This window comes from Corythoichthys intestinalis, chromosome 15 (assembly GCF_030265065.1).
Source record: "Corythoichthys intestinalis isolate RoL2023-P3 chromosome 15, ASM3026506v1, whole genome shotgun sequence".
Classification (NCBI taxonomy): Eukaryota; Metazoa; Chordata; class Actinopteri; order Syngnathiformes; family Syngnathidae; genus Corythoichthys; species Corythoichthys intestinalis.
In genome coordinates this window covers 28561712-28578923 of record NC_080409.1, presented here as the reverse complement: position 1 = coordinate 28578923, position 17212 = coordinate 28561712, and the positions used below count along the sequence as shown (strand labels likewise).

Genomic DNA, 17212 nt, shown 5'->3' with positions numbered 1-17212 from the left:
AAGCGGGTTCATCTCTATGACAGTGCAACAATTGAGCTTAAATGGAACCTCAGACTTGAAAGACTTGTTACCTCTTATAAGCTACAATTATTCTCTTTTAATAAAATATGTTTTTAGAAACACAAAATATTGCCATTGATTTAAAAATCTATTATATTTAGTACAGGTTTAGACCTACGGAGGGCGCCATGTTTTAAGCGCGCAATGGACACTCGGGGTGATGACGTAGATTGTCACTGTCACTCGATGAATAATTCCGGGCTACTGCAATTCCTTCTACACAATTAAAAGCGGCTAGTACTTACTATTGAGTCTTTTATTACCCTTTCATTGCCTTAAAATACTTTTTTCATGTGTTTCCTTCTCATACTTATAAGCATTGTGTTTTTTGTGGTAGCTTTAAAGCAGATTGTTGATCTGTTGACCACATTAGTCACGTAGCATATTAAACCAATCTCATGTGATATTACCGTATTGGCCTGAATATAAGACGGTGTTTTTTTCCATTGAAATAAGCCTGAAAAAGAGGGGGTCGTCTTATATTAGTGGTCTAGACAGTATACCCATTCACGACGCTAGATGGCGCTAGATATCATTGAAGCGATGTTCTGTCATGTGAAATCTCAGCAACACTCCCCTTTCACGATGCTAGATGGCGCCAGATATCATTGAAGGGATTTTCTGTCATGATAGATCTCAGCTACTCTCTATTTTATTTGTTTCAAGACTACAGTTACAGTTAGACTTCACTTTGTTAATGCAGTTATTGCAATTTTGTTGTTTTATCACAATAGACTGGTTTATTTACATTAAAAAAAACAGACGCCATTAATTTATGAATGTGATTGCACTTTAGTTTACATTCAGTATTTAAATGTTCAGATATTAAGATTTGAATGAGGCAAAATAACATGCTTTTTCTCTCAAATATATTGTTATAATCATTTGTTTCGGATTTGCTGTAATTATGTTCTGTATAAAAATTAATTTGGTGTTCAAAAAGTCTTTTTTTCAAAGTTGAGTCTTGAAAAAGAGGGGGTCGTCTTATAATCAGGGCTGTCTTATATTCGGGCCAATACGCTACTACGTTTAAGTATTTTCTTAAGGCATCTTTAATATGTTCTGTCTGTATGCATCTAAACAAAACAAGCTGAAAGTGCAAAGTAGGAATTTGGATGTCAAAATCGCCTCTTATAGGACGTTTTGCCAGTGTAGCACATTTTGGCAGAACACCGTTCATTTTGCGTTTGCTGCTCGCTTTGTGAAATATCGACAGTGCTGTCATTCAGGTTCCTGTCGGGTTCAAATTGCAAGGGGAGAACAGATGACATGTTTATGTCGCTAGTCATACTCTGTAAGCCAGGCATCTTAACCGTGTGACGTCACCGCCCTGCAACGTCAACAACAATGGCGACCTACTAGTTAAACTAATTTTACAAATTGTACAAAAATGAAAACATCAAGAGGGGTTTCAATATCAAATTATTTTTAACTCATAATAACGTCTATCTTTTAAGAACTACAAGTCTTTCTGTCCGTGGATCCCTTTAACAGCCTGGCTCACTGCGGTTGCCAGCATACTCTTTTGAAGGAAGCTAACTTCACGCATTTCAACTTTAGTTAACACAGAAATTTAATAGTGCTATGAAATAACAAAGCAGGTGAGTAAAACGATAGCTTATCATATTTTGGACCAACATCCATCCGAAAAAACAAAACAAAACAAAACAAACAGAAAAGGCTTAATAATTAACTTAGATCCAAATTAGTCTTCCTTTGTCAGCTGGCCTGGCCCGACCAACAAAAAAATCTTCAAACACAAGAGGATGATGTCACACCCAGAATGAGCTGCAGATCTTTGCAGTCTGCTAGCATGCTATCCATAGGCTTTCTATTCTATTCTATTCCTTTCAAGCTAGCTAGCATAGCATAACGATGAAATGGTAAAAAACTATGTAGGACCAAATGGGACAGAATTATATATATATAATACATCTTTAATAAATACTTAAAGCTGTAGTTCAGAATTTTTCACATTAGGCTAAATTGTCGTGTTAGCTGGGTTTTAATTAGTCGGTGGAGTTAATTTCAACAAATTCAGTACAGTTTGTTAGTTAGTTATTAATTTCAGGGCTCCGGAGTGGCTAAGCTAGCGTGAGTCATTGGTCCCTTCCTAGCATGCTAATAAAAAACAGATCTAACAAAGTATAATACATTCAAAATCAGATTGTTGTTCAAAATACCCATGCGGTCCAAACAATGTCACACAAAACTTCCGTAACTCATTTATTTCTGTCTGATGATTTTTTTAGATGCGTAATGCGACCACAATAGAGAGGAGTGCTTTGGCCACTCGTGCGCATGCTGCATTCGAGGAAGGTGGAAAGTCTGACTCATCCCACTCGGATGGTACCAGTTGCGACTTCAGAGCGTTCCAAGCGTTTTTTATGGCCATCAAAAGACATGTTGACCTGCAGCAAACATGGCTTCTCGTAAGAGTTCAAATTGTGGAGGAAAAACAACAACTAAGGTAAATGGACCGCTCTGTAAACGGGCTTCTTTTTTTAATTATTGACGGTCTGCTTTTCATGGGCAGCGCATTTTGTCGAGGGATGTCTGATTGAAGCAACACGTGAAGTCGGGGTACTTTCTTCTGACTTTGCGATTAGGCCACCCCAGTTCGAGTGGCGTTCCAATGATATTTATCCTGGTCTGAGGTTGGAAAACTCCGACTTCCCACCTTCCTCGAATGCAGCATCAGTCTTTGGAGTCTTGACTGAAGAACGGCAACATAGTGAAACGTGCATTTAGAGGTTGTGGAAACAGACAGAAGAAATGGGCAAATTAGACTTTCCACAAATTCCCTATGAGGAACAAGAAACAATACACACTGCAGATACTTGCTGCTGGCTACGACATTAACACACCGGTGGAAAAAATATCACCCCGCTCTGCAGCCTGTTACCTACAGAGCTAGTAGATTACAAATGTTGCTGTTCATATTGCAGTTATTGACATGCAATGGTAAGTTTTAATAACTTCATCCTGAAAACATAGCCAACACTATTGATTGCATGGGTCATCGGTGACTTTAATGCATGCATATGTTGTTGTTTTTTTTTTTTTGCATGCTTGGATGGGCTCATTGACTCGCACTAGCTTAGCCATTCCGGAGCCCTGAAACTAATAAATATCTAACTGCACGGAATTTGTTACAATCAACTCCACCGACAAACTCAAAGATTAAGCCTAATGAGAAAAATTCTGAACTTCACCTCTAAATGGTTAATCAATTACTTAAATGGGAATTTAAATAAATAAAAGTAATTGATAAAGTCTAAATAAAATACCAGCTCATTTAATGTAAAAAAACATAATTATTTCACTAATTATTTCATGGACACAGCACTTAATGAATTTATTTTATCTGTCAAATTCACCCATCAAACTCAGCGGGTGGGACTAACGCTGATCTAAGTTTAATCGATCGCAGAGGTCTCAAGTCTTTCAAAACATGGCAGCTACGGAACATTCTCGGGAGATATTTTAGACCTTGCTGATTACGTGGAAGTGAGACCTGCTGACCAAGAACATGTAGTGTGCAAAGCAGTGGAGTTGAAGGCGTAGTTTCGGCTAATCGTTCAAGCACTTCATGAATTTATGAGCAAAACTTGCTGTTACTCGTAACTCGTCCTCCACTTGTTTGACCTGAGTGAAGGAAGCGCCATCTAGAGCCCCTTTCAGGCATACGCTGAGCCCTTATGTTTGAAAGCAATTTCCTGGGTCGACGGACACGGAGATTACACGGACATTAACCGGGTTGCGTGCCAGTATAATGTCCGGGACGTGGCATGTGTGAAAGCAGCCGTTTAATTCCCAGGTCACAGCGCGAAGGCTGATGTTGTACAGTATACAGTAAATCATGGCGGGCCGATCGTCATTTGCTCTTTCTTCGCAGTAAGACGAAAAGCAGTAAACAAACATTGCAATTATCAACATGACAAACTGGAAATGGCAAACTAAAACTGGAAACATAACTGAATTAAATTGCTACTGGATCTTAGAGCCGAGGGAGAGAGAGTCTATCATCCATCTTTGGAAATGTGTGGTTAATTTTGTTGCCGATACAGACCAAAAATTATGTAATGTCCGGGTTATAAAATCCTATTCTGCCCACTCAGAGAGCATCTAGTCGCCAACACTAGACACGTCTGAAAGCGTCCAACCGGGGTAATTCCCAGGACATATCCTCATGTCTGAAAGCCATGACAAGACTGAATCCCACACCACCTTACACAAGAATTTAGTGGGATAGAAGTCTGAAAGGGGCTCAAGTGTGTCAGAATATGTTTACTGACCCTCAGTGTAGTTAATCTTACTTTAAAAAAGTAATTAATCACAGTTACAAATTACTTCTCCCAAAAAGTAATTGAGTACCTTTCATTTACCGAAAAAACAAAAAAGTAACTTTTGCTATGTTTGGAAGTCATTTAATGTTGTGAAAGTTGTTAAAATTGCTCCCGTTATTGCATTAGTTCCCTTCTGTCTACTTTCGAGGTTCGCTAGGAAGGTTCTCTACACAGAACCTTCCTGAGAAGTCTAATGCTTTGATGGCGCCTATTTACCAACGCCGGCGAGTCTATCATTTCGCATCTAGTTCTCTATACATGTGCTAACGCCACCGTGTCTGTCATTTCGCATCTAGTTCTATATAATGTACATGTAATATCTATCGTAGCATCATGTGGGCATAGTTGGTAGGCTATCGGCTACAGTCAGGTATTAATGCAGCCACCTAGCTTTTGCAATGGCGTCACAACTCCCTTCCCACTCCCGTTCTGCTCTCTCATCCACGTGAGTCCGTGTCTCTGACTTTTCTCGCGTCATCCAACCAACGTAGTAACGCCCAGAAACGCACGCCCTTTACATGCTCAGTTACGGTAACGGCGTTACCAAGATTACAAAAGTAATTGATTAATTACTCACAACTAAAAAAAAAAAAAGCCGTTAGTAATGTCTTTATACTCTCACGCCGTTATTAACAACACTACCGACCTTGCATCGATTGTTTATCTAAAATCGACCCATCTTGGCTTGATGTGATGGGTAACCAATCAGGTCTTAGTCCAGCCCACTGACTTTGATGGGTGAGTATTACAGATAAATTCATGAAGTGCTGCAACACATGTCCATGAAATAGTAAAAAAATAATTATTTTATTATCTAAACATTAAATTGACTTGCATTTTAATGAATTAATGACACATTAAATGACTTATTAATTTTATTCCCATTTGACTTAATTTACGACACATTTAAGTATTCAAAAAGTAGTGCTGCAACGATTAATCGATTAACTCGAGTATTCGATTTGAAAAAAAGATTCGAATTAAATTTTGCTGCTTTGAGTATTCATTTAATTAAAGTGGTGTAGTAATGGCTTGTTTTGAAAGTGTTTGCATTTATTTTTATTGATTAGGGTGCATACACAGCCCTCTAGTCTACCTCATTTCACATCCTGAATCCATCTGCTCCCTGTTAAGACCACTATAAGCTAGGTTTTTGTTTCAGCTAACTTTTTTTTAATGCATTTGTAATCTAGTTTATAGGTATATTTAGCCATTTTTTGTGGGAATATTTGCCTGAACAATTTAAGAGCATTGTAAAAAAAAAATTAAAAAAATAAAAATAAAAAATACCATTTTATAGCATTTAAGCTAGCGGACTTTTTCTATGTAAGTTAGCCAACTGTTCTTTTGTTGTACATAGATCCTCATATATATGTATATTTTTTTAAAATAGCGTTTGAGGCTCAGCTCAGGTATTTAAAATTTTTATGTTCCTTATCTGATTATTCGACTACTAAAATAATCGATAGCTGCAGCCCTTATTTAAAGATATATTTATATATCTGATTCTGTTCCATTTGGTCCTCCATAAAAAAAAAAAAAAACAGATTTGACTGCCAGATTCATAGGACCTTTAAGAAAACTTAAGAATTTGAATAGTGTCTACTAAAAATCTTAAATTTAATTTATTTATTTATAAACTATAAGCTAGGTTTTTGTTTCAGCTAACTTTTTTTTAATGCATTTGTAATCTAGTTTATAGGTATATTTATCCATTTTTTGTGGGAATATTTGCCTGAACAATTTAAGAGCATTGTAAAATAAATAAATAAATAAAAATTACCATTTTATAGCATTTTAGCTAGCGGACTTTTTCTATGTAAGTTAGCCAACTGTTCTTTTGTTGTACATAGATCCTCATATATATGTATATTTTTTTAAAATAGCGTTTGAGGCTCAGCTCAGGTATTTAAAATTTTTATGTTCCTTATCCGATTATTCGACTACTAAAATAATCGATAGCTGCAGCCCTTATTTAAAGATATATTTATATATCTGATTCTGTTCCATTTGGTCCTCCATAAAAAAAACAAAAACAGATTTGACTGCCAGATTCATAGGACCTTTAAGAAAACTTAAGAATTTGAATAGTGTCTACTAAAAATCTTAAATTTAATTTATTTATTTATAAACTATAAGCTAGGTTTTTGTTTCAGCTAACTTTTTTTTAATGCATTTGTAATCTAGTTTATAGGTATATTTATCCATTTTTTGTGGGAATATTTGCCTGAACAATTTAAGAGCATTGTAAAATAAATAAATAAATAAAAATTACCATTTTATAGCATTTTAGCTAGCGGACTTTTTCTATGTAAGTTAGCCAACTGTTCTTTTGTTGTACATAGATCCTCATATATACGTATATTTTTTTAAAATAGCGTTTGAGGCTCAGCTCAGGTATTTAAAATTTTTATGTTCCTTATCCGATTAATCGATTATTCGACTACTAAAATAATCGCTAGCTGCAGCCCTTATTTAAAGATATATTTATATATCTGATTCTGTTCCATTTGGTCCTCCATTAAAAAAAAAACAGATTTGATTGCCAGATTCATAGGACCTTTAAGAAAACTTAAGAATTTGAATAGTGTCTACTTAAAATCTTAAATTTTATATATATATTTTTTACAGTGTAGTAATTACTCTACTAGGCAATTAATCATAGTACCGTAGATTACTTTTTCTCTGACTGTTTAAGAGCCCCATTAATTCATTGGCTGCCATTGACAACAGACAAGCAAAAAGTTGCTCTAGAATTTTTTTTTTTTTTTACATTTACCAGACTGTAACTTTGTCAAATAACCACATACAACACTGAAAGTAAGGAAACGCATCAAGAACCTTTATACTCTTCCAACTGCCTTCATATAATTTCATAAATTAACTCATCGGATTCACTGACAGTGATAAACGTCCAATCCATTTGGACTAGGAGGGGCTGGTAGCTCTCCCAGTCCAAATGGACTAGACGTCTATCGGCGTCATTAGCACTAAAACATGATCATTCCCTGCCAGCCGACCCAGATCGAATGACAACCAATGAGTTCATAGTCAACCTTCAATTTTGCAATTTCCTGTTTGTCACGTTAATTCCCATGGAAAAATTCCTAATTCTCGGAATTTAGCACCCAGTCGCTGTTGTGCTTTGTCAGTTAAGACCGAGACGTCTTTAGAAAAGTTTTTTTTTTTTTTTTTTTTTTTAATCACACGTGTGAGGAAGGAAGGACAAGAAAACGCGCAGAACACAAAAAGTTATCCACAGCATCCACACCAACACAAACTCTTGGCTTTTTGTCCATTAAAAAGTGTCCACAAAGGTTGCGCATTTTTTGCCGCAACACGACAATAACAACAACGTGTGAGCTGTTAGCCATGGGCGCTAACAGTTAGCTAGTTAGCCTTGCCATCACCACAACAAAAATAATGACATATTTTTTTCAGTCACATATGAGTTTAAGGGTCCTCCCCCAGCCAGTGTGTCACATGGTAAATAAAGCGGGAAATGTTGCGGCGACGTCGTTGGCAGATGGCGCTTCCTAGTGGCGCCCGAGCAATATGGTGGCAGTCAGAAGACCGCAAATGGCGAGCGGCAACGGGCGGGCGCACCTCCTGCCGCCATTGTGCCCTGAGAGGTCGGGCGATGGTGGCGCCGAGTCCCCCTCGTCGCCCCAAAGTCGCTCGTTAGCGTTGACCTTGAGAGAGGAGCGCCAAGGTTAAGTATGTCACCTCACAACAATGCTTGTCACTTTGTTTTCATCACTCCCTCATCTACAGTTTTTCTTTCACTTATTATTGGTTCACGTTTCTTTTCATTTTTAAAATTATTTTTAATCTATTTTCTGACTTATATTTTTCAACATTTTCATATTGCACGACTGGCTGGCAAACCGGTTCAGGGTGTACACTGCCTCCTGCCCGTTGTTAGCTAGGATAGGCTCCAGCACCGCTGTGACCCTTGTGAGGATAAGCGGTTCAGAAGATGAATATTTACATATTATTTTTTTAAAGGTCGTGCTAATTTATTTTATGCTATTCGTGCAATTTAATACTTTGTTTTTATCTGTACTTATCTGACATTGTTTCAGTTTTCATTTAACAGTTTATCTACTTATGTATTTTTCTACTTGTATATGGCGGAAAACACTCAGATGACTTGAAGTTCCGCTCTGAGACCCCAAATTTGGCCAACTTTCAAAATTGTCCGATATGCATGTGTGATACATCATTGGAAAGATTAAAATCTCAATTTTCTGGGGGAACAAAAATTTTGAACAGGAAATTTAAACAGCAAAACCCTAATTGGAGGCGAGAACACGCGAGAGGAGAATTAAAGACCATTAAAGACAACCATTTTAACGAGATATTATTGCGTACTTACCTTGTTTCGATCCAAAAACTCATAGATGTATCATGTATCACCGAGTGTCAAGACACAGCTGTGAATGGCCACAGCCGGATTTTTTTATTTTATTTTATGGGTGAAACATGGTGATATAACAAGGGTCGTGATGCAGAAATCGCATAGAACAAAGAGTGGTTGAGATTTTCTTTTTCATATAGTTACCCTTTTAAACGTTATTTTTCCTTTTTTTTTGGTTTGGATCCATTATTTATCATCTAATATATCGGGGAAAATGCGACAGTAACAAAAAAATACAATTAAGCGATAGTTATGAGGTCGATATCCTTGACTTTTTTACAGACGCCAAAGTTTCCATTGTGACGTAATTCGTTGAAAAGTTTAAAATATGCGTTTAAAATATTTTATAAATAAGTTTAAAATATTAAATAAAATTTAAACATCAATTAATGATTCTAAGCTAAAAATGACATTTTTAGTAAAAAATATAATTCTTTTTATGGCTAGGATGAAACAAAAGCGGTTGCGCGACGTCTGTAAAAGGGGGTTGTCATGGTAAAACGGACAAATTAAAAATAGTTCGGAGGCTTGGTGCGCCATGAATCTGCTATGGCAGCATATAGACATATTGTTCTATCAAGCACAGCAGTTCTTTTGGCTTCGAATACAGCACTTTATTTTATAGAGGGGTGCAAGAGCAGAAACTGCTTTTTCAGTCTTGTCTGTGTTTTCCAGCATATATGATTTGAAATGTAAAAAATATTTTTATTCATCACATTTCAAATTTTGTTTTTCATGTCCCACCTAAGGTTTGTAATAGCGTTATGTCACAAGTTATGAAAAAATATGTATATTTTGTATATGTACTATTTGCATGCACTTTATGTATGCTTGCATATGGCAGAAAACACAGACAAGACTCAAAAAGCAGTTTCTGCTCTTGCACTGCTCTTAAAAAGAAACTGCTGTATTTTAAGCCAAAACAACTGTTGTGTTTGATAGAACAATATGTCTATATGCTGCCATAGCAGATTCATGGCGCATTAGGCCCCCGGACTATTTTTAATTTGCCCGTTTTACACTGAAAACCCCCGTTTACAGACGTCGCGCAACCGCTTTTGTTTCAACCCAGCCATAAAACGAAGGTAATTAAATATTATCATTATTCAAAATGTCATTTTTAGCTTAGAATCATTAATTGATGTCTAATTTTTCGTTTAAAAAAGAAAAAAACGACTTTAAAAAATGATTTACTCGCATATTGTAAACTTTTAAACAAATTATGTCACAATGAAAAAAACGGCGTCTGTAAAAAAGTCACAGATATTTACCTCATAACTATCGCTTATTTGTATTTTTTTTGTTTTTGTTTCTGGCGCATTTTTTCCCGATATGTTAGATGATAAATAATCAATCCAAATAAAGAAAAATTGGAAAAAAATATTTAAAAACGTTGAAAAAGAACATCTCGACCATTCCTGGATGTCTGCGATTTCTACATTGCGACCCTCGTTATATGACCATGTGTCACCCATAAAATCCCCCAAAAATTCAGCTGTGGCCATTCACAGCTGTGTCTTGACACTCAGTGATACATGCTACATGGAGTTTTTGGATCGTAACAAGGTCAGTACGAGATAATATATCGTTAAAGTCATGGCGTCTGTAATTCTGCTCTCGCGTGCTCTCACCTCCAGATAGGGTTTTGCTGTTTAATTTTTATTTTTTTTTTAATGCTCTCCTGTTCAAAAATTTTCTTCCCCCAGAAAATTGAGATTTTAAGCTTTCCAATGATGTATCACACATGCATATAGGACAATTTTGAAATTTGGCCAAATTTGGTTGTCTCGGAGCGGAACTTCAAGTCACCTGAGTGTTTTCCGCCATATACAGAGAGGTGTGGAAGTATTTGCACCCCTTTTGATATTACAAGTTCACCCGCTTAGAAAATAGGTAGAGGTGCGGTGCGTTTAGGTACAGCAAAAAACGTCCGCCACATTAGAACCCGATTCGTTACATTACAGGAACTACTATTACTATCATTATATTATTATTCTGATATGTGTGTTTTAATTTATTTGTTTTACTATGTGTAACTGCCATTTGTAATAGTACCAGCAGTATTTATTAAGGTGTTAGTGTAGGTTTTTGGGCTGTGGAATGAATTAATGGAATTATAATGTATTCCTATGGGAAAATCCTGCTTGACATACGACCATTTCAACTTACAAACAAGGTCCTGGAACGCATTAACTTCTTATGTAGAGGTACCACTCTATATCTTTTCATGGGACAACACTGACAAAATGACACTTTGACACAATGAAAAGTAGTCTGTGTGCAGCTTATATAACAGTTAATTTATTTTCCCCTCAAAATATAGCCATTAATATGTAAACCCCTGGCAACAAAGGAGAGGAAGCCTCCTCTGAAGACGATACACAAGAAAGCCCGAAAACAGTTTGCTGAAGACATGTCAACAAAGCACATGGATTATTAGAACCATGTCCTATGGTCTGATACCTTCCTCCTGGGGTGACAGCCATGCACACCAATTTGATGTAGAGTGCGGCGTATGATCTGAGCACTAACAGGCAAACCCTCCACCTCTTCAATCTCTGCAGCAATGCTGACAGCACTCTTATAACGAATCACATGACAGTTTGGAGGGAAAATGACAAGCAGTACTCAATTTGGACATTTAGGGATGTGCGTAGTTTCTAATGGGTGTACTCACTTTTGTTGCCAGGGATTTAAATGTTAATGGCTATATTTTGAATTATTTTGAGGGGAAAATAACTCTATTATATACGCTGTACACAGACTACTTTTCATTGTGTCAAAGTGTCATTTCGTCAGTGTTGTCCCATGAAAAGATATACTTAAATATCTGCAGAAATGCGAGGGGTGTACTCACTTTTGTGATACACTATATGTGCTTTATGTATGCTTTATAATTTGAAATATGTTCATTTGTATTTTTGTGCAGTATAAGTCATCGCAATTTGAACTGTGTTTGTCATGTCTTTTCACACTTTTTTCATAGCTTTATTTTGTATTACCTAATGTTTTTGTAATTTTGAAATAACATTTGTATGTATACGTAAATACAGTTTATTTTTTTGCTTTCCTTCCAATTTCAGGTTTCTTTTACTTTTATTTGGGAGGTGCATGATTTGTGATGTATGATATTTATACTGTTAGTTTTTAAATGCATTTTGTTGAATATTTTCTACTTTTGCATTTTTATTATTGTTACTGTATATCATCCGTTTAAAAAAAAAAAAAAAAAATTCATTAGTTATTCTTACAGATTTGAGCATTCTTGTTGAGAATTCACAAAAGTACCTCATATTCAGATTTTTGAATGCTCATGTGGTAAAATGAAACATTTTGGTGAAAAGCCGCCCACTTACCTGAGTGGGGATCTCTGCTCTCAGGATGTTCTGCGCCGTTTCCACGGAAACTGCCGGAACGGCGGTGGCCCGTGGAGAGTCGAGGTCGTCAGCGGCCGGGCTCGGGGGGTTCACCGCCGACGCATCTGTTTTCACTTCTGAGCTGTTGCCGAACGCCAGGATGGCCTTCTCTGAAAACAAGTCAACAAGGGGACTTTGACCGTTTACAAGGCACTCATACAACTCATTGGCTGCCATTGAGTACAGTTACTACACGTGCCTCATGCCTCCCAGCATGCATTGTGGTGCTACAAATGTAAATAGCGTTCCAAATGTATGTTCTGTGCTAATCATTTCCTCAGTTACTGTTCCCGTTATTCAGTTTGTTATTTGATAGTTTCATAACGAAACCAAAATTGAGTGATTTTTGATTTAATGACCTGCTACTATTTGTCATTGTTTGTGTAGTGGATGGTAATTCTAATCCAATCCTGTGCTTACACATTGTAAATCCAAACGATTCGTCTCCCTCAGTTCTGTCGTTAGGCCACAAGCTGCTGGATCATTTTACCAATCCAGGTCTTTACAGATCAATGCATTCAGATTTCACACGTCACACACCAGTAACCAATTCAAATGGGTTTATCCTTACATCTTTATTATCTACGTTGAATAATTTTGTCAAGTCAGTTCATACGAGTTGTTCATATTCTCACTTTAAAGTGCCTGTGACACGAAAAAAAAACATGTTTATTTCATAATACATGCGGTATTTTATGCTCCTGAATGAAATGGACCGCTTGGATGTGTGTGGAAGCGATCACTATATTTACTAAGTTTTTTTTTAATCCCGCGCCATGAAAATGAGTGACTTCCGGCAACAGTCTTGAGTTGAGAAAGAGGCCCTGTAACGTGTACGGAGCAAGGAGTCCTCTTCAATATACAGCCGTACTGTTGTATGAGAAGGACTAAGGATTCAGCTGATTTTGCGGATTAATATGTTTATTTTCCGCATCACGCCAGCCAAAAGGCTGCAAAAAAATCTTGCTGTATGAGGGAGAGCCGTGTGCGCCTTTTTGGGGTTTCAAAAGGTTCCCATTCACTGGTGGAGATTGACCCAAACAAGCCCTACTACTGTGGGACCATGGGACTTACGAGGAAGTGAGTAAACATAGTGTTTTGTATTATGTCAAATACTGGGATCATTTTAATACGGAGGTGGCTTGCATTTTGCGGCTGACATGCTCCTTGTCCACTCCGCCGACGACCGGCGGCTTGTCGCACATCCCCCCGCCGTGCGAGCGCTATACTCGGCTTTTGCCCTCTTGGTGTGCCTGATGTTCTGTCAAATTTTCCACCCGATCAGAAATTGCAACTTTGTGTTAAAAATAGCCGCGAATACAGCGATTACAAATTTAACACTACAAACTTTCTTTAAATAAAGGACTACTTAGTTTAATCATGGATAGGCATGTAAAAAGCTCTCCTCATACACATTAGCTGCACGTTAGCTGCACAACAACTGCAGCCGCCCTCCTCCAATGTTAACGACTTCGCCGTGTAGCAAAGCATTATTTTGCCATATTCGTGTTGACTATTTGGCAGCTAAATGCTCCTCCGACGTCGGCAGGTTTGTTCAGCAGTCATTGTCCAGCTGCTTCCCCGGCGAGCTCTCCTGTCCGTAGTAGCAGGGGAACGAGCTGTAAATTGCTCTCCGCCGGGCGGTTTGCCGATCGGCAACAACAATCGACAACCCAGTCGTCATGTGAAATGATCTGGGCTAGTTATGGGTGATTTTCCGCTTCGAAGACTTTGAAACATCACTCGGTTCAGGTTAGCATGCCGGCTAGCTGTCACGCCTCTTTGTTTGTTTACATTCTCCGAAGCCGGGGAAGGGAAATGACATAAGCCCGATTTAGGTGGCATAAAATATCGTTCGGGAGGTGCGACATTAAAGGTGAAGTCGACAGTTTTGACCATTATGAAGTAATTTTGCCATGTCGTCCTGAATAAATGCATTTTTATTATTTGATATTCCATTTAGAACCAGACTGTTATTTGTCATGACCATGCCATTTATTTAGCAATTGGGGATTGGAAAAATATTGGAGTAGAGAGACTGAAACAATGACATTTTGCAGCTCTCCTCGTCGCGTTTTCCTCGTTCTGAATAATTCCCCCTCAACAGGCTGACTGGTCCTTCTCAAGCCATTTATTTAGCTATTGGGGAAAAATACCTGAATAAAAATAATATCCTGTAAACATATTGGAGTAGAGACACTGAAACAATGACATTTTGCGGCTCTCTTCGTCGCGTTTTCCTCGTTGTGAATAATTCCCCCTCAATGGGCTGTATACTAAATCAGATGAAATCGTGACTCCGCTGATGTCATCCACCTGTTGGGGACGCTAGAGCCCAATAATGGTAGGCGTGGCTAACCTGCAGATTAAAAAACTAATTTCTCATCATCTGCGCTTTGCGAAATTGTTGTATATAGTCGAATCGTCTCAAAATATGATTCTAATTCACATAATAATCCTTATTTAAGACTTTTTTTCTCCTGTTGTACGCACTTTAAAGGGAACCCTGACTAAAATGTAGGGCTGTCAAAATTATCGCGTTAACGGGCGGTAATTAATTTTTTAAATTAATCAAGTTAAAATATTTGACGCAATTAACGCACATGCCCCGCTCAGACAGATTTAAATGACAGTACAGGGAAATGCCCACTAGTTAATTGTGTTTTGTGGAGTTTTGCTGCCCTCTGCTGGCGCTTGGGTGCGACTGATTTTATAGGCTTCAGCACCCATGAGCATTGTGTAAGTAATTATTGACATCAACAATGGCGGGCTAGTAGTTTATGTTTTGATTGAAAAATTTAAAAATTTTACTAAAACGAAACCATTAAGAGGGGTTTTAATATAAAATTTCTATAACTTGTACTAACATTTATCTTTTAAGAGCTACAAGTCTTTCTATCCATGGATCGCTTTAACAGAATGTTAATAATGTTAATGCCATCTTGTTGATTTATTGTTATAATAAACAAATACAGTCCTTATGTACCGCATGTTGAATATATATATCCATCTTGTGTCTTATCTTTCCATTCCAACAATAGTTTACAGAAAAATATGGCATATTTTATCGATGGTTTGAATTGCGATTAATTGCGATTAATTACGATTAATCAATTTTTAAACTCGATTAAAAATTTTAATCGTTTGACAGCCCTAGTAAAATGACATGTTGGTTCTATATGCTTTACGTTAGTGTTAGTAACTCATCTATAATATAAAACCCTTGAAAATATGTCGCAGTTCAATATAATAATTTCAAACTTTATTTCGACAAAAGTCGCCACCTGTTGTTCATGTTCTGATGTGGTGACATAAAACGGTGCCGTCGTATTTATGTATTGAAAAGAGACCATATTCCTTTAAGGCTGTGAGGACATCATTACAGTGATCCCTCGTTTTCTGTGGTTAATGATTGAAAAAAAAAAAAAAAATTGATCGGAGGGGGTGTATTAGATGTATTCAGATGTAACAGCATTCGAAAGTGATGAATATGAGACATCTTTTTTTTAATCCTTTCTGCCCCAAAGTATAATTAAAAAACAAACAAACAAAAAAAAAAAAACATTTTTTTTAACCACTGCAAATGTAATAAATGAGATATATGAAAGAAAACAATGCTTTTTACATGTATACATGCATATATCTGAACATTTTTAAATAAACTACTGTATTTATTAATTTTTTTAATCGGAAAAAAAATCTACGTTGGACTGAGAGCAGGGAGTTTGAAGCGAGATACACCGAGCGATCACCGTATTCGTTGTTGTGTGTCATTTCGTCACATTACAACTGGAGAGAACTCCACTGGCCACCAGGGAAGAGTGTCTACTATCCACTGTCATTGATAAAGCTCCAACTACAGAGGAGCGGATTTGAGTGTTATTTTGCTGAGACGTTAATGCTGCTGTATTCCGATCATTGTGCTGCAAGCGTCTTTCATCTTTGTCTTTGTCTTGTGCTAGCCATCCTTGTGTTATCTTTATCAGTAGTATGTGCTCTTGAACTCATAGCTTCATTGTGTGAAGTTAGTGTGAGCCACAAGCCATGTAGCCTTTGCTTAGCGGTGCACCTTATAAGTTACTTTAGGGTCACTTCATCCATGTCACTATCAAAAAAACCTTTACCCGACAAAGACCTGACATTCAAATACTGTACGTTGACATTTCAGGTTATGTAAGCCACAATTATTCTTACTGTGGCCTACGTGACTCAAAATGTCATCTCCACCAGAATCATAGTTACGTACAATATAGAGAATTTATTATTAATCATGATTGTATTTTTAACTATCATTTTTATATATTTCTATGAAAAAATACAATTTGAAATTAATATAATGTTAACAAAAACAACATTAATAATAAAATATTATAATTATATGTAATACTTGGCATAACGAGTGTACTTTATTTATTTAATTGTTAAAATTATTGTTTGAATATATCTTGAATAAAGAAAGACAAAACTACAGTTATTCTCTAAATGTACCGTAATTTTCGGACTATAAGACGCTAGTTCAGTGCAGCTTACTTGTTGATTTATTTGGGTTAATAGGCAACACTTATGAGAGCGGCGTCATAACACTGCCATAAGACTGTCGTAATTATGACATGACACTATCATAGGCATAAATGAATGCTTATGAAAGATGTCATTAAGTGTCATCTAGCAAATTATGTCATTACCTCCATTTATGTCCAGCTGGGGTCTTTTACATCCATTCAAAAGTGAGATAATTTGCCGGATGACACAAAATGATATCTGCCATCAGCATTCATTAATGCTCATGGTAGTCATAATTTTGATGGTCTTATGACAGTTATATGGCACCACTGTCAAATAAAGTGTTACTAAATAACATAACATGAAAAAAATGGAACAGTAACTGAAGAAATAATTAGCACAGAATATGAAGTTTGGTTGTTATTTACATCTGTAGCACCGCAATGCATGCTAGGAGGCATGTT

At 36.8% G+C, this 17212-nt stretch overlaps 1 protein-coding gene across 1 annotated transcript in view; it reads right to left on the bottom strand.

Moving 5' to 3' along the window:
* Positions 1 to 270: 270 nt before the first annotated feature.
* LOC130931091 (GDNF family receptor alpha-4-like) overlaps positions 271 to 17212 on the bottom strand; it is a 243164-nt gene continuing 226222 nt past the window's right edge. The window contains exons 7-8 of the mRNA XM_057859583.1: positions 12186 to 12355; positions 271 to 8101 (exon numbers count right to left, since the gene is read on the bottom strand). Coding sequence (XP_057715566.1) covers positions 7946 to 8101; positions 12186 to 12355 — 326 coding nt within the window. The 3' untranslated portion in view covers positions 271 to 7945. The remainder of the gene's footprint in view (positions 8102 to 12185; positions 12356 to 17212) is intronic.